This window comes from Notamacropus eugenii, chromosome 5 (genome assembly GCF_028372415.1).
Source record: "Notamacropus eugenii isolate mMacEug1 chromosome 5, mMacEug1.pri_v2, whole genome shotgun sequence".
Classification (NCBI taxonomy): domain Eukaryota; kingdom Metazoa; phylum Chordata; class Mammalia; order Diprotodontia; family Macropodidae; genus Notamacropus; species Notamacropus eugenii.
In genome coordinates this window covers 299,523,742-299,542,600 of record NC_092876.1, presented here as the reverse complement: position 1 = coordinate 299,542,600, position 18,859 = coordinate 299,523,742, and the positions used below count along the sequence as shown (strand labels likewise).

The 18,859-nt window shown below is 38.2% G+C and overlaps 1 protein-coding gene across 11 annotated transcripts in view; it reads left to right on the top strand.

The window, feature by feature from the left end:
- MGAT5 (alpha-1,6-mannosylglycoprotein 6-beta-N-acetylglucosaminyltransferase) overlaps positions 1-18,859 on the top strand; it is a 370,599-nt gene that overhangs the window by 303,828 nt on the left and 47,912 nt on the right. For all 11 annotated transcript variants that reach the window (XM_072613264.1, XM_072613259.1, XM_072613261.1 and 8 more), the window contains one exon: positions 17,607-17,756. In XM_072613264.1, the coding sequence (XP_072469365.1) occupies positions 17,607-17,756 (150 nt within the window). The remainder of the gene's footprint in view (positions 1-17,606; positions 17,757-18,859) is intronic.

Here is an 18,859-nt window from a genome sequence, read left to right as displayed (position 1 = left end):
ATTTTCTCTAAGTTCAGGGTGCTGACTTCTTCCCCTGAACTAAGTGAATGATATATGTACTTGATTAAAGTGATTGTTAACCCCCCCAAAAGTTGCTTTCCTTTTAGAAAAGCAGATAGCAGGCTCCCTTGTGTATGTCAGGGTACTTGCTTTTACAGTCAGGTACTGTGCTACGTGTTTGGAATTTAAATACAAACAAAACAATTAATAATTCTTACTTTCTAAGGACTTAAATTCTAATGGGGTAAGGTATCACATGAAAAGAAGTTGGAAAAGGCAAAGGTTGCTGTAAAGTAGAAAAGTTAGGAGCAAAGCCAGGAAACAAATGAGCTTGGAAGTCCAAGGAATGTATATGGGTGTGTGTGTCTGTGTCTCTGTGTGTGTATATATGTATGTATGTGTGTAGAATGTAGAGAAATTAGGTTGACTGGGGAAAAAATTAGTACATTTTAAAGTACTAAGAAATTAAATGTTGAAAAGGCAAGTAGAGGAATTTGTACTTTGCGCATTTGACTACTGGGAGACACTGAAGGAAAGTGTGTGAGCAAGGTTGAATTCTGGATGTTACCTGAATGGAGGGCTGTTTAGCATATCTGGAAGGAATCTATCTAGACATTCTTTGATAATGGTCTTCAGTCTGATAGTAGAGTTCTTGAGATCTCAAAATGTAAGTTTCCCTATCTTGGCAGAAAGTCTGTGTTGGTTAGAAATTGCTGCTTGAGGGAAGATAGGAAGAGTATTGCTGAAAAGAATGGATAGCCCTGGGAATTTAGCTACAATTTTATCATAGGTTTAAGTTTTTCTTGTTTTCAAATTGCCACTTCTAAATTAGGCATTTCAGCTACTTTTATTTAGCAAATAAATTTACTCATGGCATTTTAAAGTTCTGAATATGCTCTCATTAGACCAAGTGCCCTAATTTTTACTGTCTGCATGTTTCCAAAAGGCAATAAGGTAGCGTGAAAAAATTTCAAGAGGACTTGTGATTTCTGGAGGAGGGGGAAGCTCTTTTAAAACTAGCCCTTCACTATATGACTAAGGGTTTAACTGTAGCTCACTTAAATTTTCAATCTAAAATCAGATTCCCAATCAAAATATTTGAGCTTTCTTGTTCTCTGTAAAAGATTACTGAAAGCTTGTGAATGGGGCTTAGCATATATGTTTTATTTGACACAGAATATAGGCAAAGATGAAGGGTCCTGGTTTTTTTCTTGTAGTTGTCGTTTTAATATCCTGGTTTATCCATTGTCCTTTCCTCTGAGTGTGGTCCACAACATTACAAAAATGATATGTTAACATTTGTTATTCTAAGGGGAGATATTATGCATATTAGTACAAACTGAACACATCCATCATCATCACGTCGTATTTATTAGTGTGTATGGCACTGGGCTGTGTGCCTTTGAAAGTAAATGAAACAGATGTATTCTTTGCACTTGAGAAGCTTAAAATGTGAAGTAGACAATAACAACTTGAGGAAGCAAGCACCAGGAGGCACAGAACCACAGACAGCTCCTACTACCCATTGAGAAGTAAACCAAATCACCAATGAAAACATCCACTAATCAATTATTTACATGACTTGGAGTCAGAGGATGTGGGTTCTAGCCCTGGTTCTGCACCCTTTAACTAGCCATATGACCTTGTGCAAATTATTCCATGTTGTTGGGTTCCAGTTTCCTCTTCCATTAGAGGAATTGATCCAGATGACCTCTCATTTTGGGTGTTGTTCATTTATCACTGTGCTATATTCCTGCTATATTGGAGAAAATTTAGATCCATGTTAATTTCTCTTGAATTTAAGTCTGTCAGCTGATAATCTCTTTCATTTGGAAATTATGCTTCTGAAGACTTCCATTTTCTCTTTTGATCTCCATAATGATGCTGAGATAGTGGAAATATTTTACTTCTCATTTGGCAGTCTTGGAAAACAGACTCAGGCTTAAGCAACTTGCCCAGTGACATACTTGCATTACCATTGGATCAAAATGACAGATCCTTGAATTATTTAATTAAAATGAGATGAATTGCATCATTGGTAAATGAAGATTAAACAGTTTATAGAGCCCCAAGTTCTTGCTAGCATTTATATAGCTCTTTAAGATTTGCAACATGCTTCACAAATATCTCCTTTTATCTTCACAGTAACCCTTGGAGGTAAATGCTATTATCATCTTCATTTTAGAGATTAGGAAAATGAGGTTGAAAGAAGTTAAGTTATTTGCCTAAGATCACATGACTAATAAGTATCTAAGGCAGGATTTGAACTCCAGGTCCAGCATTTTGTGCCTCCTAGTATATGAAACTCGATTTATTCTATCAAAAATTAAGCTTCCTTTGTGATTTTAAAGAAATAACAAAATGTGAAGCATTGTAATGAAGATAATTTCTCCCATGTTCTTGGATAATACATTTACATACTCTATGGCAAAACATTAGATATGTTCTTATAAGATGTAAACAAATGTATTAGGAAGTTAATTAGGACTCATAATATATTTTCAAATTTTTCTGTGTAATATTTTAAAGTATTGGTTTAAAATTTGTAGTGGGAGGTGAGTCAAATGATGATTTCAGAAAAAGATCTACCAATAAAAATGGGTCATTTTTTTTCACAGAAAAAAACTGAGGGCTACATAGGCACAGCATCTTATGGGTAATCTTTTTGCTGATAACACTTTCTCATAGAATTTTATCTACTATAGTTATTCCATTCAGTTTTACAAAGTCATATTTTCTTTTACAGTCAATATAAAAGAAAGAATACAATATGAAAGAGAATTCTAGAAGTACCTTTAATTCAGCAACTAAACACTCAGAAACACTGGGAGGTTTCTAAAACAATTAATTAGAAAATTATAGGCAAATTTTTGTTCCCTTAAATCCTAATGAAAATTTGTATAGCAGAATTTTTCAAAGGAGAAATTAAATCCTTGAAAATATCACAATGGAAAAAAAATAGTCTTCCAAATGCATCCCTTTAATTTGAATTTTCTATTGATGTTAAAAATAAGCAATTAAAATATTTATTTAAAAAATAAGTTATATAATATGATCAGAGACAGTACTAAGACCTAGATCTCTTAATTCTCCTAATTCAGTGTTCTTTCCACAACACCACACTGTCTACCAGTCTGAACCACTTCAAGTAAGTCAGATATTTCTTTAGCCACTTAGGCATCTTTAATGACTCAACAATCACTGATTTTGGTAATGTGGGTTCTCCCTCATACATAGTCCACTATTCCTTCTGTTGACAGACATTGTGGTGTAGAAAATAGAGCACTGAATTTGAAGTCAAGAAGAACTGGCTTCTTATCCTGCTTCATCCATTTGTGAGCTATGTGACCCTGAACCAAGTATTAAATCTGAACCTCAATTTCTTTATCTGAAAATTGGAGGTGTTAATATCTATTTTGCCTAACTATTCCATTTGTTGTGATGTTTAGATGAGATTATGTAAAGTACGTTTAATACTTTAAAAGGCTGCATAAATATACAGTAACTTTTCTGAGAATATATATATATAAATATACAGGATTTTGATGTCCAAATCTGAGTTGAAAATTTTTGTAGATGTTATCATAAATTTAGAGCTGAAAGAGATTTTTGAGGTCATTGAGTCCAGCCCTCCCATTTTATAGATGAAGAAACTGAGAGCTAGAAAAACTGATTGTCACAAATAGGGGTCACTTTTCTAAGGCAGGCATTGAAACCAAGTGTTCCTGACTCCAAGTCCAAGATTCTGTCTCCTATGAATACTACCCTTTTTGATACTTCGTTTTTCCATCACCTTCACTTCAGCCATTCCTTGTTAGAAAGAAGGGAGGAGAATCAGTTCAGCAGAAGTAAGCCATAATAACATCCACTATGTATGACAGCGTATGCAGTGTTCCGCACACGTAGTCTTTCACTTTCTGCACAGAAGGGAAGGCACTGACTCCCTTTTCTCATTTTTTATCTGAGGCCAAGTTTGGTCTCTAAAATTACATGGCATTCAGACCTGTTTTGATTTTTCTGCTTTCCATTTATATTATTCTTATCACTGAGTATATTATTTTCTTGGCTCTTCTTACTTAATTCTTCAGAAATTGGCTCAGTATACACACAGTACTTTACCTGTGAGTCAGGAAGTCCTGAGTTCAAATGTGACCTCAGAACATGTATTAGCTGTATGACCCTAGACAAGTCACTTAACATCTCTGCCTCAGTTTCTTCCACTGTAAAATGAGGATAATAATGACATCTACCTCCCAAGGTTACTGTGAGGACCAAGTGAGATGATATTTTACCACACTTTGAAGCCTTACAGTACTATATTACTATTACTGTACATCAATTCATATAAGTCTTTCCATGCCGTTCTGAATTTTATTCATTGATTCTTATGGCACAATAATATTCTATTACATTGTTCAGTTTGTTTAGTCATTTTGCATATTAAATCCAATTTGGGACCCTATTGTGTTTAGTCATTTCCCAAATTGAAACAATCGATCTCATTTTATAGCTGAGAAAACTGAGGCCAGGACAAAGTCATCCAGCCATTTAGCTACAGAACGGGGATTGTACCAAGGACTTCTCTCTCCCAGTCAGCCTTTGTTTTTCTGCTATACCACGATTCTTGTCTTGAAATCAGTCAGTGATATATTTTAGTTCTAAGCCTCCAAACATAGATTTCAGAAAGGACCTTCCTTTACCAGACCTTTTGTGGAACTGCCAGTTAAGTAGATCTCTAGAAGAAAGCTTCCATTCTCTTTAGATGATACTTAAAGTCTCTGCTTACAAGCCTGCGTTTAGGCAGCTATTTCTTGTACTGGTAGAAACTGCTTTAATCATGATGTATCTTATTTATCATTTGGCTCTTCCCCCTCTAGGCTATTCCCTTCTCTTATCTCTCCAGATAAAATCAGGTGTTTGATGCTACTTTTTTTTCTCATTAAGTGTTAAGTGTAGGAGGAGAGGACTTTCTGGGATTTTGTCAGAATTGCCTGAGGAGATTCACTCGGGTCAGGTAGACTCTAGCTAGCAGCTGGCTTCTGTTTTGTTTTTTACCTTTTGACTAGTAAGACTGCTCTTTTAGTCTAGGCCTGTGTGCCAGGCGCCGGGAGAATGGCTGTTTGCAGGCAGAGACAAATTTGCCTGTCCCCTATCTCCCTGCATAATAAAACATATGCTGGCAACATGTTTTCCATCTCCTCCATCCATTCTGGGAGACAGAACAGTTATTGCTGGATGTTGGAAAGAGGCACCTAACGTAAAGATATTCAGAAACTCTTCAGTCATTTTGAAGCATTGCTGCTTACCACACGCATAATCATGATTATAATGGAAACTTCCTGGCATATTCAATTATGTATCATACTGCAAATCTGTAATCCTCTTACAGGGAATTTTCAGTAATAGCCTGGAGCACCATTGGAAGTTGTGTTGTATGACCTTCCCACATTTTGTTGATTGCCCTATGGTTCTTAAAGAGATAGGTTTTATTTGAATTCCAAAGAAAATAACCCTACTATATTTAAAAAAAAATGAGTTTTACAACTCTGAGGTATCACATCACACCTATCTGATTGGCTAACATGACAAAACAGGAAGATGATAAATGTTGGAGATGTGGGAGAGTTGGAACACTAATTCATTGTTGGTGGAGTTGTGAGCTGATCCAAACATTCTGGAGAGAAATTTGGAATTATGCCCAAAGAGCTACAAAAATGTGCACACCTTTTGACCCAGCAATATTGCTTCTAGAGCAGTATCCCAAAGAGACCATAAAAATAAGGAAAGGACCCACATGTATAAAAATATTTATAACAACTCTTTTTGTGGTGGCCAGGAACTGGAAATTGGGTAAAAGTTCATCAGCTGGGGAATGGCTGAACAACTTGTGATGTATGGATGTAATGGAATACTACTGTGCTATAAGAGCAGGCAGACTTCAGAAAAACCTGGAAAGATTTATATGAACTGATGCTGAGTGAAATGAACAGAACCAGGAGAACATCATACACAGTGTTGACCTGAAAACTTGGTTAAAGAAAAGGCAGCAGGCTAAATGCATACATTTTATGATTTAATTAATTAATTAATCAATTCCCTATTAAAGACAACGGTAACATAATGCATTATGGAGCCAGAAATGTTCTGGCTACCCAGTGCAGAAATCTTCTGGCTTATATACATTTTGCCGTGAGAAAGGAACTCTCCTAATTGAGCAAATCGTAAATTCAGTAAGACAGGACAATTAACAAAGCAATGTTGGTCAGGCCTTGGGATTCCAGGCTGGATAAACATATGTCTCGGTGATAAGGAAATCCCACCACTAGTGAGTGGCAGGCTTCCTGCCCTAAACAGATAACTGACATAGGAAAGGGTAAACAAAGTTCAGTAGAAATTACGACCTAAGATGTCTGTGCTTTCCTCACCACCAACACGCCACAACACAGCACATGTCCATAAATATCAAGATATGGAAAACGTCCCATTATTCAAGATAGTGTCTTAGGTTAAAGGTCTCTTAAGGAATGTAGAGTCAGCCTTGGCTGGCTTTGTTGACATAGGAGAGGCATTCTCTGAGTTTGCTTCAGAGAGAACAAAGAGATTATTCCAAAATTTTATATTAAACATTATCAACAGTAACAGCCAGAATATGCAAGGGTGGTTTCTGATAGACTTACCCCTTCACCACAATGGAATGACTTAAAACATTTCCAAAGGACTCTTGATGCAAAATGCCATCCACATCCAGAGAAGGAACTATAGGATCAGAACACAGAATGAAGCAGACTCTTTTCTCTTTTGTTGTGTTTTGTTTTGGTTTTTCTCATGGTTTCTCCCATTCGTTTTAATTCTTCTATGCAATATGACTAATGTGAAAATGTGTTTAATAAGAATGTATGTGTAGAACCCATATAAGATCACATGCCATCTTAGGGAGGGAGGAGAAAGGGAGGAGGAGAAAATTTAAAACATATGGAAGTGATTGTTGAAAACTGAAAACAAATAAATTAATAAAAAAAAATGAGTTTTATAAATTTTGTACAATTCATTAAGTTCCACAATTGGGATAATTTTTTTAATGTCAGGCTGATAGTGGTAGCTGTTTTCTTGGTAGCAGTGTGGTATACTAGATTATGGCTTTTTTCCCCCCTTGTTTGCTGGGTTTTTTTTTTTTATTTAAATTTATTTAAGTTTTCAACATTCATTTCCACAAAATTTTGGGTTCCAAATTTTCTCCCCATTTCTCCCCTCCCCCATCCCAAAACACTGAGCATTCTAATTGCCCCTATCACCAATCTGCCCTCCCTTCTAACATCCCTCCCTTCCCTTATCCCCATCTTTTCTTTTGTCCTGTAGGGCAAGATAACTTTCTATACCCCATTACCTGTATTTCTTATTTTCTAGTTGCAAGAACAATACTCAACAGTTGTTCCTAAAACTTTGAGTTCCAACTTCTCTTCATTCCTCCCTCCCCACCCATTCCCTTTGGGAAGGCAAACAATTCAACATAGGCCATAACCGTGTAGTTTTGCAAATGACTTCCATAATAGTCGTGTTGTATAAGACTGACTATATTTCCCTCCATCCTATCCTGCCCCCCATTGCTTCTATTCTCTCTTTGGATCCTATCCCTCCCCAAGAGTGTTGACTTCTAATTGCTCCCTCCTCCCACGGCCCTCCCTTCCATCATCCCCCCCAACCTGTTTATCCTCTTCTCCCCCACTTTCCTGTATTGTAAGATAGGTTTTCATATCAAAATGAGTATGCATTTTATTCCTTCCTTTAGTCAAATGTGATAAGAGTAAGCTTCATGTTTTTTCTCACACCTCCCCTCTTTTTCCCTCCACTGAAAAGTCTTTTAGTTGCCTCTTTTATGAGAGATAATTTGCCCCATTCCATTTCTCCCTTTCTCCTCCCAATATATTTCTCTCTCACTGCTTAATTTCATTTTTTTAAGATATGATCCCATCCTATTCAACTCACCCTGTGGGGTGGGGTGTGTGTGCGTGTCTGTGTGTGTGTCCGTGTAATCCCACCAACTACCCATATACTGAAGAAAGTTTCAAGAGTTACAAATATTGTCTTTCCATGTAGGAATGTAAATAGTTCAACTTTACTAAGTCCTTTATGATTTCTCTTTGCTGTTTACCTTTTCATGCTTCTCTTGATTCTTGTGTTTGAAGGTCAGATTTTCTTTTCAGCTCTGGTCTTTTCATTAAGAATGCTTGAAAGTCCTCTATTTCATTGAAAGACCATTTTTTCCCCTGAAGTATTATACTCAGTTTTGCTGGGTAGGTGATTCTTGGTTTTAGTCCTAGTTCCTTTGACTTCTGGAATATATTCCACACCCTTCGATCCCTTAATGTAGAAGCTGCTAGATCTTGTGTTATCCTGATTGTATTTCCACAATACTTGAATTGTTTCTTTCTAGCTGCTTGCAATATTTTCTCCTTGACCTGGGAACTCTGGAATTTGACTATAATATTCCTAGGAGTTTCTCTTTTTGAATCTCTTTCAGGAGGTGATTGGTGGATTCTTTCAATATTTATTTTTGCCCCCTGGTTCTAGAATATCAGGGCAGTTTTCCTTGATAATTTCATGAAAGATGATGTCTAGGCTCTTTTTTTGATCATGGCTTTCAGGTAGTCCCATAATTTTTAAATTGTCTCTCCTGGATCTATTTTCCAGGTCAGTTGTTTTTCCAAGGAGATATTTCACATTATCTTCCATTTTTTTCATTCTTTTGGTTTTGTTTTGTGATTTCTTGGTTTCTCATAAAGTCATTGGCCTCCATCTGTTCCATTCTAATTTTGAAAGAACTATTTTCTTCAGTGAGCTTTTGAACCTCCTTTTCCATTTGGCTAATTCTGCTTTTGAAAGCATTCTTCTCCTCATTGGCTTTGTGAACCTCTTTTTCCAATTGAGTTAGCCTATTTTTCAAGGTGTTATTTTCTTCAGCATGTTTTTGGGTCTCCTTTAGCAAGGTGTTGACCTGCTTTTCATGCTTTTCTTGCATCTCTCTCATTTCTCTTCCCAGTTTTTCCTCCACCTCTCTAACTTGATTTTCAAAATCCTTTTTGAGCTCTTCCATGGCCTGAGCCCATAGAATATTTATTTTGGATGTTTGGGATACAGAAGCCTTGACTTTTATGTCTTTCCCTGATGGTAAGCATTGTTCTTCCTCATCTGAAAGGATGGGAGGAGATATCTGTTCACCAAGAAAGTAACCTTCTATAGTCTTATTTTTTTCCCCTTTTTTGGGCATTTTCCCAACCAGTTACTTGACTTTTGGGTCCTTTGTCAAGAGTAGGGTATACTCTGGGAATCTGTAAGATCTCAGTTCCTCCAAGGTGGCACAATCAAACGTGTATACTGGTCTGGGATGAGGGAGAGATTTTTGTGCTCAGAATCTTAGCAGAGTTTCTTCTCCATGGCCACCTGACCTCCAGTTCCACCAAGCCAGCACTGGGGGGCTGCGATTCAGTCAAACTGTGGGGACAGAGCCACCATTCAGTGTGAGACAAAGACCAGCTCCCTCTGGGCCTCTACACAGGGCTGAGGTAAGACTCAGCTCCTCAATGCCCCCAGGGGTTTTACGATACAACAGTGGATGGGGGCTGCTGTGGAGGCTGCATTGGGAACTGCTGCTGCCTGCCAGATGTGGCCTCTGATGCCGCTGCCTGAGGCTGGAGCTATGTGAAGGTCCTTCTCCCTTCCCGGCCAGCTGAAAAAACCCTGTCACTGACCTTTGGCACCTGTGGGTTGAGGGATCTGTGAGCCCACTGTTACTGGGACTGGGAATTCTGCAACTGGAGATTGCACCCCAAGGGGCTGTTCCTGAGCCAAGGCTGGGCTGGGCTCCACTCCGAGTCCGGTGCAACAGACGTTTCCGTGGGCCCTTCAGGTCACCCTGCGCTGGAAATCTCCACTCTGTTGTTCTCCACTTCTGCTGCTCCAAAATTTGTTGAGAGCCCCTCTCTACAGGTATTTTATGGGCTGTGTGGGGAGAGCCTGCATATGTGTGTCTTTCTACTCTTCCATCTTGGCTCCGCCCCCTAGATTATGTTTTTATAAATTGAAATTAATCTCCCAGATTTTTTTTCCTCTTTCTCGTGAGAGCTCCAAAATTAAGTGATCCAAATGTGAAAGCTTTTGCCTTTGAGCTCGGTGCAGAAGGATTTTGTTTGTTGGTAGTCAGATGCTAACCATGGGGATGTTTATGATAGAGATTTTTTTTTTCATTTTTCCCTTTTGAATGAAAGATCTGAGAAGTTCAGCCTTCAAAGCTGTGTCCTAACTCATTGGTTTCTACCTTTTGGTCGATCACAATCCTAGAGATCATCCCACCCCAAAACTTACAAATCATGATTCTGAAGAATCAATATATTTTCTTGAAAAGTCACCCTCCAGAACCCTTTGCTTCCAAATACTATTTAATAGGTAGGATTAGGAGACGGGAGGGAGGCAATATTTTAACATTCCTTTCCTAAATAGATATGAAACTGAAGAAAAGTTTGCTGCTAGTACAGCCAAATAGTGGCACACGGGTATTTAAAATAATAGAATATTAAAGACAGGAGAGACTTTAGCAATCATATGTCTCAGTCTTCTCAATTTGAGAGAAGTGAGAGGTCTAGAGAGGGATGTGAATTTTTCAGTAGATTCTATAAGTACACACATAGTAACTTATCAATTTAGTCAAGTGTATAGATCACGTTGGGCCCCTAGGTGTTGCAGTAGACCGAGTGCTGGGCCTGGAGTCAGGAAGACCTGAGTTCAAATTTGACCTCAGACCCTTTACTGGCCCTGACCCTGGGTAAGTCACTTAACCCTTTTTGCCTCAGTTTCCTCATCTGTAAAAATGAGCAAAAGAAGGAAATGACAAACCTCTCCACTGTTTTTGCCAAGAAAACCCCAAAGGGGGTCACAAAATGTCAAACACAGCTATCAAATGACTGAACAGTAACAATAAATGCACCATGTTTGCCTGTATAGTGAAACCTCATTTCAGTTGTAGAGCAACAAGTCACTTAACCTCTTTGACTTGCTTATATTTTTAAATTTTGAATAATGGTACTTGTTCTAACTATCCTACAGCATCATCCTTTGAATATTATCTAAATGTGAGTGAGTAATTGTTGTTTTAACTTGTCATGCTCAGGGCTGGTTACTATGGTATTGAAGGCAGGTGGATGGAGCCAGTTTTTTCTTGAACAATAATAGGAGGCATTTGTATAACCTCTAAAGTGCTTTACATATCCAACAACAGTCATACCTTGGGGCCCAAGGAACTTGGACACTCACCCCACTTCCTTTTCCCCTAAGGGAGCCCTCTGCCCTGCATCCATGTATATGATCCAGTCTGGATGTAATCACCAGGGAACATGGCTTCTAATGAGAGGAGCTAGGCCTCCCTTTCCTATGCTCTGGTTCAATTATATCTTCCACTTCTGGGGAAAACCTAGCATAGGTTTAAAGCCTAGGTTTTTGCTTTTGTAGAGGGTCTCCAGAGAGTGGGAAATAGATATTCATACAGTATGGATCAGGTATAGAACAGATATTTATTTCCTTTACCAAAAGAAATACCAAATGATGAATAGTTCATAATCACAAATTTGAGAGAAAGAAATTTAAACAGTAACAATAATTTCTGTTATAGTCTTCTAGGAGGTTGATAATTTAAACCTCATTCTGCAGGATGGATGGGTAGGCATTTTATATTTCAACTCAGCTGTGCATTCCCTTCTTGTATGATCGGGCTTCTGGCAAACCAGGTCAGGGCTTGGTCACATCCTCTTGTTGTTTGACTGTAGAACATTTAGTCAGCAAACATCTATGAAGTGCTTACAATGTGCTGGGCACTGTACTGATCACTACAGAGACAAATGAAGCAAACATATAATCCTCACCCTCAAGGATCTCTCATTTAAATGAGGCAGACAATACGTAAATAACTGTGTAAAAACAAAACATATACCCTGCAACCTGGGAGCTTTTGCACTGTAAATAGTGTTGGTCCCATTGTCTGTGGATACAGAATACTGCCAGGTTAAAAAAGAGGACATTTTCGAACACAGAAAATTAAGCCTGTTTTCCTAATTTTAAAATCCTATCCTTAATCTGTTTTTGAAATGCAGATGATAAAGCAGTGTATGTAGTGGTGGACCTAGAATCAGGAAGACCTGAATTCATATCTGACTCAATATTTTCTAGCTTTGTGACCCTGGGTAAATCATTCAACCCTGTTCCCTCATCTGTAAAACTGGTATTATTATTATAGCATCTACTCCCTCGGAGTAGTATGAGAATCAAATTAAATAATCTTTATAAAAGATTAACACAGTGCCTAGCACATAGTAGGCACTTCATAAATGCTCGTTCCTTTCTCTTCCCCTTTTTTATATATAATTTCATTAAGACATTAGAAGAAAAAAATCTCTAATATTAAAGATTCCTCATGGAATACCTACCTTTTCACATCATAAGGACTACCAAAGCACAGTAGAGTAGTCTGAGAAATAATACTGCATTAAAGCATTTGTCTAGCAATCAGAACACATGAGTTCTAATTATGGCCCTGCCACTAACCAACTCTGTCACCTTGTCAAGCAGCATCGCATCTCCAAATCTCAGTTTCCTTCTATATAAAATGAGAAAGCTGAACTGGATGAATCCCCACCATCCTTTCTAGCTTCAGAATAATAAGCTCTTGAGTCATTCAGAATAGTCAGGTTCCTTTTCTGTCTGACAGCCCTTCACCGATACCTGAAGGCTGCCATTCCAGGATCTATATCTAGTAGGGGTAACTTGAATACCATCAGGTTATGATAACGTATTAAGTGCTGTGAAGTTTCCAGTCATAGAAATTTCTTATGGCCATGAGCGGGGAGATCAGATGGATTCTCACAGACATGCATGGTTCATTGTGATTCCTGAATAGATCACAGCAGTAGAGCACTCCCTATGCACATGAAATGCATGTATATGTACAAACAGGGATCATAGGCTCAAAGAATATAGAATCGGAAGAAATCTCAAGAGATATCTATCTAGTACAATTCCCAATTTTACAGGGGTAAAAACTGTGACCAAGAGAAGTAACTTGTCCCAAGTTCATTCCAAGTAATGATTAACCGAAACTCAAATCCAGGTCCTCTGACTCCAAATCTAGTGAGATATATAATATAAGCAGATTAAAAACTGTGAAGGTTTTTAAAAGGTCACTAAGTACATATAAAAGTAGAATTCACAAATGAAATTCTTAATATAAAAAGCTCAAGTTAATGGAGAAATGAGAAAAGAGCTATTCATTTTACATACTGCCACTCTTTCCCCCAACCTTGTCCTCACATCAGTGATATTTCATATTATGTTGTTTTCCTAAAGCTCTCAATTCCAGCACTAAATATCTTACTACCAGTGTTGCAAATGTACTTGCCTCAAGCTATAATCATAAACAGCTAAAGAAAGAATGAAGCAGCAGAAGCTGAGTGTTCCTGTACTAAGTTCTCACCTTTTCCTTAGCCTTATTTGTTTAAATCTGGCAATGCACCTTTCCTGCTTTCGTTGATTTAAATTTTAATAGGTTTGATTGGTTGTTTTTAAAGAGAATTTAAATCTGAGTTGGGGACAGAAAAAAAAAAAGAATTCTTGGCATGCAAGAAAACCCTGCTTTTGCCCCCTCCTGTCTTGGATTTTATGTTTCCGCTGTTCTGTCAGTACATGTTTTTCCCTAATCCTTAGTGAAAGAGCCCCTTGGCTTCACTTTGGGAACAAGCTGGGGAGGGAGGACTGGGTAACTCAAATAATAGCTTAGTAGATCTAGAAGGCGGTCTTAGAGATCTGCCAGGATCATTCCCTTGTGAAACCAATGTTCAGAGGGGTAATGATCAGTCAATCAATCAATATTCATTAATTGCCTACTATGTGCCAGGCACTGTGCTAAACTGGGCATTCCACAAGGGGCAGGAGAGTCATTCCCATAACCCAGTGAGTTAGTGGCAGTCTGATGTAGAAAACAGAGTCCCAATTGCTAGCCTAATGCTATTTTCTCTTTACAATACTAACTTCCCGTCTTTTGGACTAGAGAACATTCTGGAACTTAACCGTAAAAACATACACCTGAGAAGCAGTTAGCAGAAGGCACAGCCCTGGAAGGTGGCTTTCGGGAATAGGAGCTTTGCTCATTTATGGAGAGAGAGACTGCCAAAGGATCCAACCCACTTGCCACCTGCATCTACCCAGCCCACAATCCCTCCCCCACACCAAGGAGGAAAGGCGTTATATGTACAGTGGAAGTTATCGTCCAGTATAAAACCTTAAGCTTTGGTCTTAGTAATGAGAGTCAGGGCTAAAGAGGGAAAGTGCAGCGTAACCTGGAAAATCAAACCAGCAGCACCATATTAATGTAAAGATTACCTGCACACAGCCAGCTCTCGAGGAGGAACTGCCTCTTTAAATTACACTGACTATTGAAATACCAAGACAATCTGGGAGGCTTTTTTAAGCCATTAGTCCACAGAGCTGTTATTGGAAGCTTTGTTATTCAGGATTTCTGGGGACTAGGAGGTTTCGTATGTGAATAAAACAAGGTTTTAAATGTCACTTCTATTCAATATGAATTTGCCATAAATGTATATAAATTAATGGAATTATATATAGCCTTAATTTCTCCATGCTTCTCTGTAATAAGACTGGAGCTCTATTTTTAAAATATTGTATTGAAGCCTTTTTAAAAGACTGTCTTTTCCTAATACCACCCCTTCAACAGAACCCTCTCTTGTAACAAAGAAGCAGATTTAAGTAAAACAAATCAACATGTTCATCATATCTGACAGCATATGCTTTTTTCCTCACTTGTAGCCTCTGTGGAAAAGAGGGAGGGAGGTTTCAGAATCAGTCTTCTGGAGCCAAAATTGGTCACTTGCATTGATCTAAGTTCTTATGTTTCCTAGCATTGTTTTCCTTTACATCACTGTTTATAGAACATGACATGACCGAGGATGTGAATTACATTTCTTTTTTCTATCCTGTAATACTTTTGAGACATATTTAAATTACCATTTTTTTGTATCAGAGGCTAATGTTCATATGTGGTTTTCCCATCTGAGCATAATGATAATATCTAGCATTTATGTAGCATGTTTAGGTATGCAAATATATAAAAATAAATTTTGCATTTATCTGACCCTATCACCCTAGGTGATAAGTGCTATTATGATCCACATTTTACAGACAAGGAAACTTAGGCTGAAAGGGGTTAAGTGACTTGGCCTGGGAATCACACAGCTAAGAAATGCTTGAAGCTGGATTTGAACTCAGGGCTTTCCCATTCAAATCTAGCGCTCTATCCCACGGTGTAACTTGGCTGTCTATATGTTGCAGTTTGGGGTATTGGGAACCCAGAAGTGCAAGGGGGGGGGGGGTGGAATTTGCCTCAAAAGAATTTAACCACTCAAGCCTTTCAGTAAAAGTAGCAAGTTTACTGTGATGCCAATAGAGGCTGGCAAGGTTCTAAATGAATCTGTGCAATTTAATAGGGTTAAGATTGGTACTTTTATACAGGAAAAGACGATGGGAAGATCTGGATAGGATTAAGGGGTGGCAAGTAGCCTGGGGTGGGTCAGGTGCAGACCATGAAAGGAGTTTAGTGATAGGGCCACCATGAAAGGAGAGTTAAAAGAATTATTGAATATCTGGATAGGCCAGATGGCAGTATGGGAAGGTTCAAGGCAAAGAACCCAGTGTGGGAAAGTTCAGGGGCAAAGTCCAGGTCCCATCCCCCATCACGAAGATAAATTAATATAATAGGGCATTGGACTGGAAGCAAAGGGATGAAACAGCTAGTGCTGATTCTGCCATTAACTAGGCTTGCAACCGCAAGAAAACCTCTAGACTTCAGTTTTCTTTAGAGAGTGGAACTCAATTTTGATTCTATAAAACACAATGGAGTAGGTGGGGTTGTGGGAAGAACACTCAGGAGTGTGAAAGTGACTCTTTGCTGTCCAGTCACATGAATATTAATAGACTCCTGGACTGCTTTTTGTTATTTTGGGTTTGTGAGTGGTTGGGATGGAAGGTTTGGGACAAATATAATCTGTGGACACATCCACACTCTGTATGCATTGCTTTTAGACACCTGAGTGGTTGGGGAATTTTTTTTCTCACTTTCAGAAGAGTAGCACACTATTTGGAACTGACCTCTTTGCTAAACAGACTTGAGATGAATGTGGAATGAAAGGAGCCTTGAGAGGTCATCTGTCTATCCCTTTGCCTTGAAAGTCAATAGGTCATTCTTATCTAAGCAACTAAGGATGCAAAAAGAGGCGAAAGATAATTCTTACCTTCAAGGAAGTCTCAATCTAATAGAAGCATTTACAATGCTGATCTTGAAAGCTCCTACTAACCTTGTGGTTTCCTCTCACAAAACCTGCTTTTGTTATGTTTGATTTGAGGGCTTAGGGACCAGGGTTAGAAAGAAAATTTACCTTCTCTTTTTATAGCAAACCATCATAAAGCTTGAACCTTTATAAAATGAAGAGATGGAGGAGAAAATCAAGCTTAAGCAGTAGATTTGGCAAGTGCCAAGCAAACATGAAGCGCTCCAGGCGGAAAGCTATGCAGTTCCACCCACAGAAAATTTTGACTTATAAAATCATTCTCAAAATATAGTGCCTTACAAACACAAGAGATACACACACACATATACTGTATATGTATGAACATACACATATATTTCATGTATTTTAAGCATGATATGTTTGCATTTTGTGTGCACATATATAGATATACATGCACACACTTACACACATAATACGTATGTCAATTGCTTCTGTAACTCTATATAATGGAGTGCTACATTTAAGCATTAAAAGAAATATGCTTGTTCCTCCTTTCTTCCTTACTTGAGTGCTGTAATTATCTCTACATTACCTTGGTTAATAAATAAGAATTGTCCAGGGCCACTAAGTCTCCTTGAGCTCAGAAATAGGCAGGCTCTCTTTTTGACAAGAGGAACCGAGCCATTCATCAAAGGATAGATTGGCAGGCACTGGGTGCTTGCTTTCCACAGGGACTCCTTGGCATCTCCAAATGTCTATTCCAGGCAGACTGAGTTTTCAGGGCTTTCCTTTCTCTTCCCCAAACTTCCTCCCCCACAATGAAGATGAGCCAAAACTGATGTGTTGAGTTCTTGGTAATCACAAAACCAGGATGTTACTTCAAAATAACTTGCCGTAAGCTATTCATTTGGTATTCAGTAACAGGTTGCTACTGCTGCTGCTGCATAACATATTTTTCCTTTGCAAAACTGTATAACTACTATATGGTTCTTTTGCCACTCAATACCCAAGCCAGAATTTTTAAAAGGAAAGATAAAACTCAGGACTTGGATTTGTAAATGTCTTTGCAAACCTTAAAATTCTATATGAATCTTAGATTTTATTATTTTCATCATTATTTCTAAATTACCATAAAATTATAAGCAGTGAGTTCCATAGTCTCTGGCTTTTCTAAGATAAGGTTTTTTTTCCTTTATAGTAAGTTATGACCCATATTAATAGAGTGCAAAACTCAAGTAACATATAATGTGCATTTGTGTTCTCTAGAATAAGAAGGAGTACTTGGACATCATTCACACATACATGGAAGTACATGCAACTGTCTATGGATCTAGCACTAACCACATGCCGAGCTACGTGAAGAATCATGGAATCCTCAGTGGAAGAGATTTACAATTTCTTCTCAGAGAAACCAAGGTAAGTCAACCTTTTGTTAAGAGCTCATCCAGTGGCCATATTTATCAATGTGTTTTTAGTTATTATTGTAGTTAATGTCAGGCCCTTCTTCTTCCTGTGTGCTGTGAAAAGTCTCTGGAATGTTATTTCCAGGGAGTGACTTTCTAAAGTGAGAGTTCACAAGGATTTTAGATGACAATTGCATCCATCATAATGAACTCTTTATTTGTAAGGAAGAGGTCACTGAACTATCTATTCCCTTGCTACTCCAGACTATTTCTCCTTATGCCTCCTAATGATAATTTAAGAAGTGTTTATTGGATGTTACAAATATTACAGAAGTTCAGAAGTGGGGAAAGATCAATGTGGACTGGAACAGTCAGGAAGGTCTTCCTGGGGAAGCCTTGAGCTGGGCCGTAAAGGGTATATAGTACGTCAATATTGAAGAAGGGAGAGCAGAGGGCATTTTAGGTGGGAGAACAATGTGCATACATTACAAAATCACCCATTTTGAGAATTGGAAAGGATCTCAGCTGTCCTTTAGTTCAACCTAAACACTAAGTGAACACCCCTTATAGTTAATATGCCTGGTAATTGGTTCTACAGCTGCTTCTTAAAGATCTCCAAGGAGGCGGAACAGTTCTCAGGACTGGAAAGTTCTTCCTGACGTCAAGCCTATTTATTTGTCTCTTGACAGCTTTCAACTGTTTCTCCTGGTTCTGCCCTCCAAGATCACGTCTAATCCCTCCTCCATGACAGCCTTTCAGATCCTTGCATACAGCCATCTTGTCCCCTTCATTCATCCTTCTTTTCTCCAGGCTAAATATGCCCATTTCTTTCAACCAATCCTCCACTCTTATGAACTCAATGCCTTTACCATTCTGTTCGCTCTTCTCTGAACACATCAGCTTCTTAATGTCCTTCTGAAACAACAGATCCCAGAACTTGAAATGGAAATGACCTTTTTGAAGGGGAAGGTGGCATAGGGGAAAGGGAAAAATGACTATTGAAATGGGGAGAAAATTTGGAATTCAAAATCTTGTGAATGTTGAAAATTAAAAACAAATTAACCAATAATAATAAAAATTGTAACCATTGTAAAAGCATACCACTTATCTAAAGTG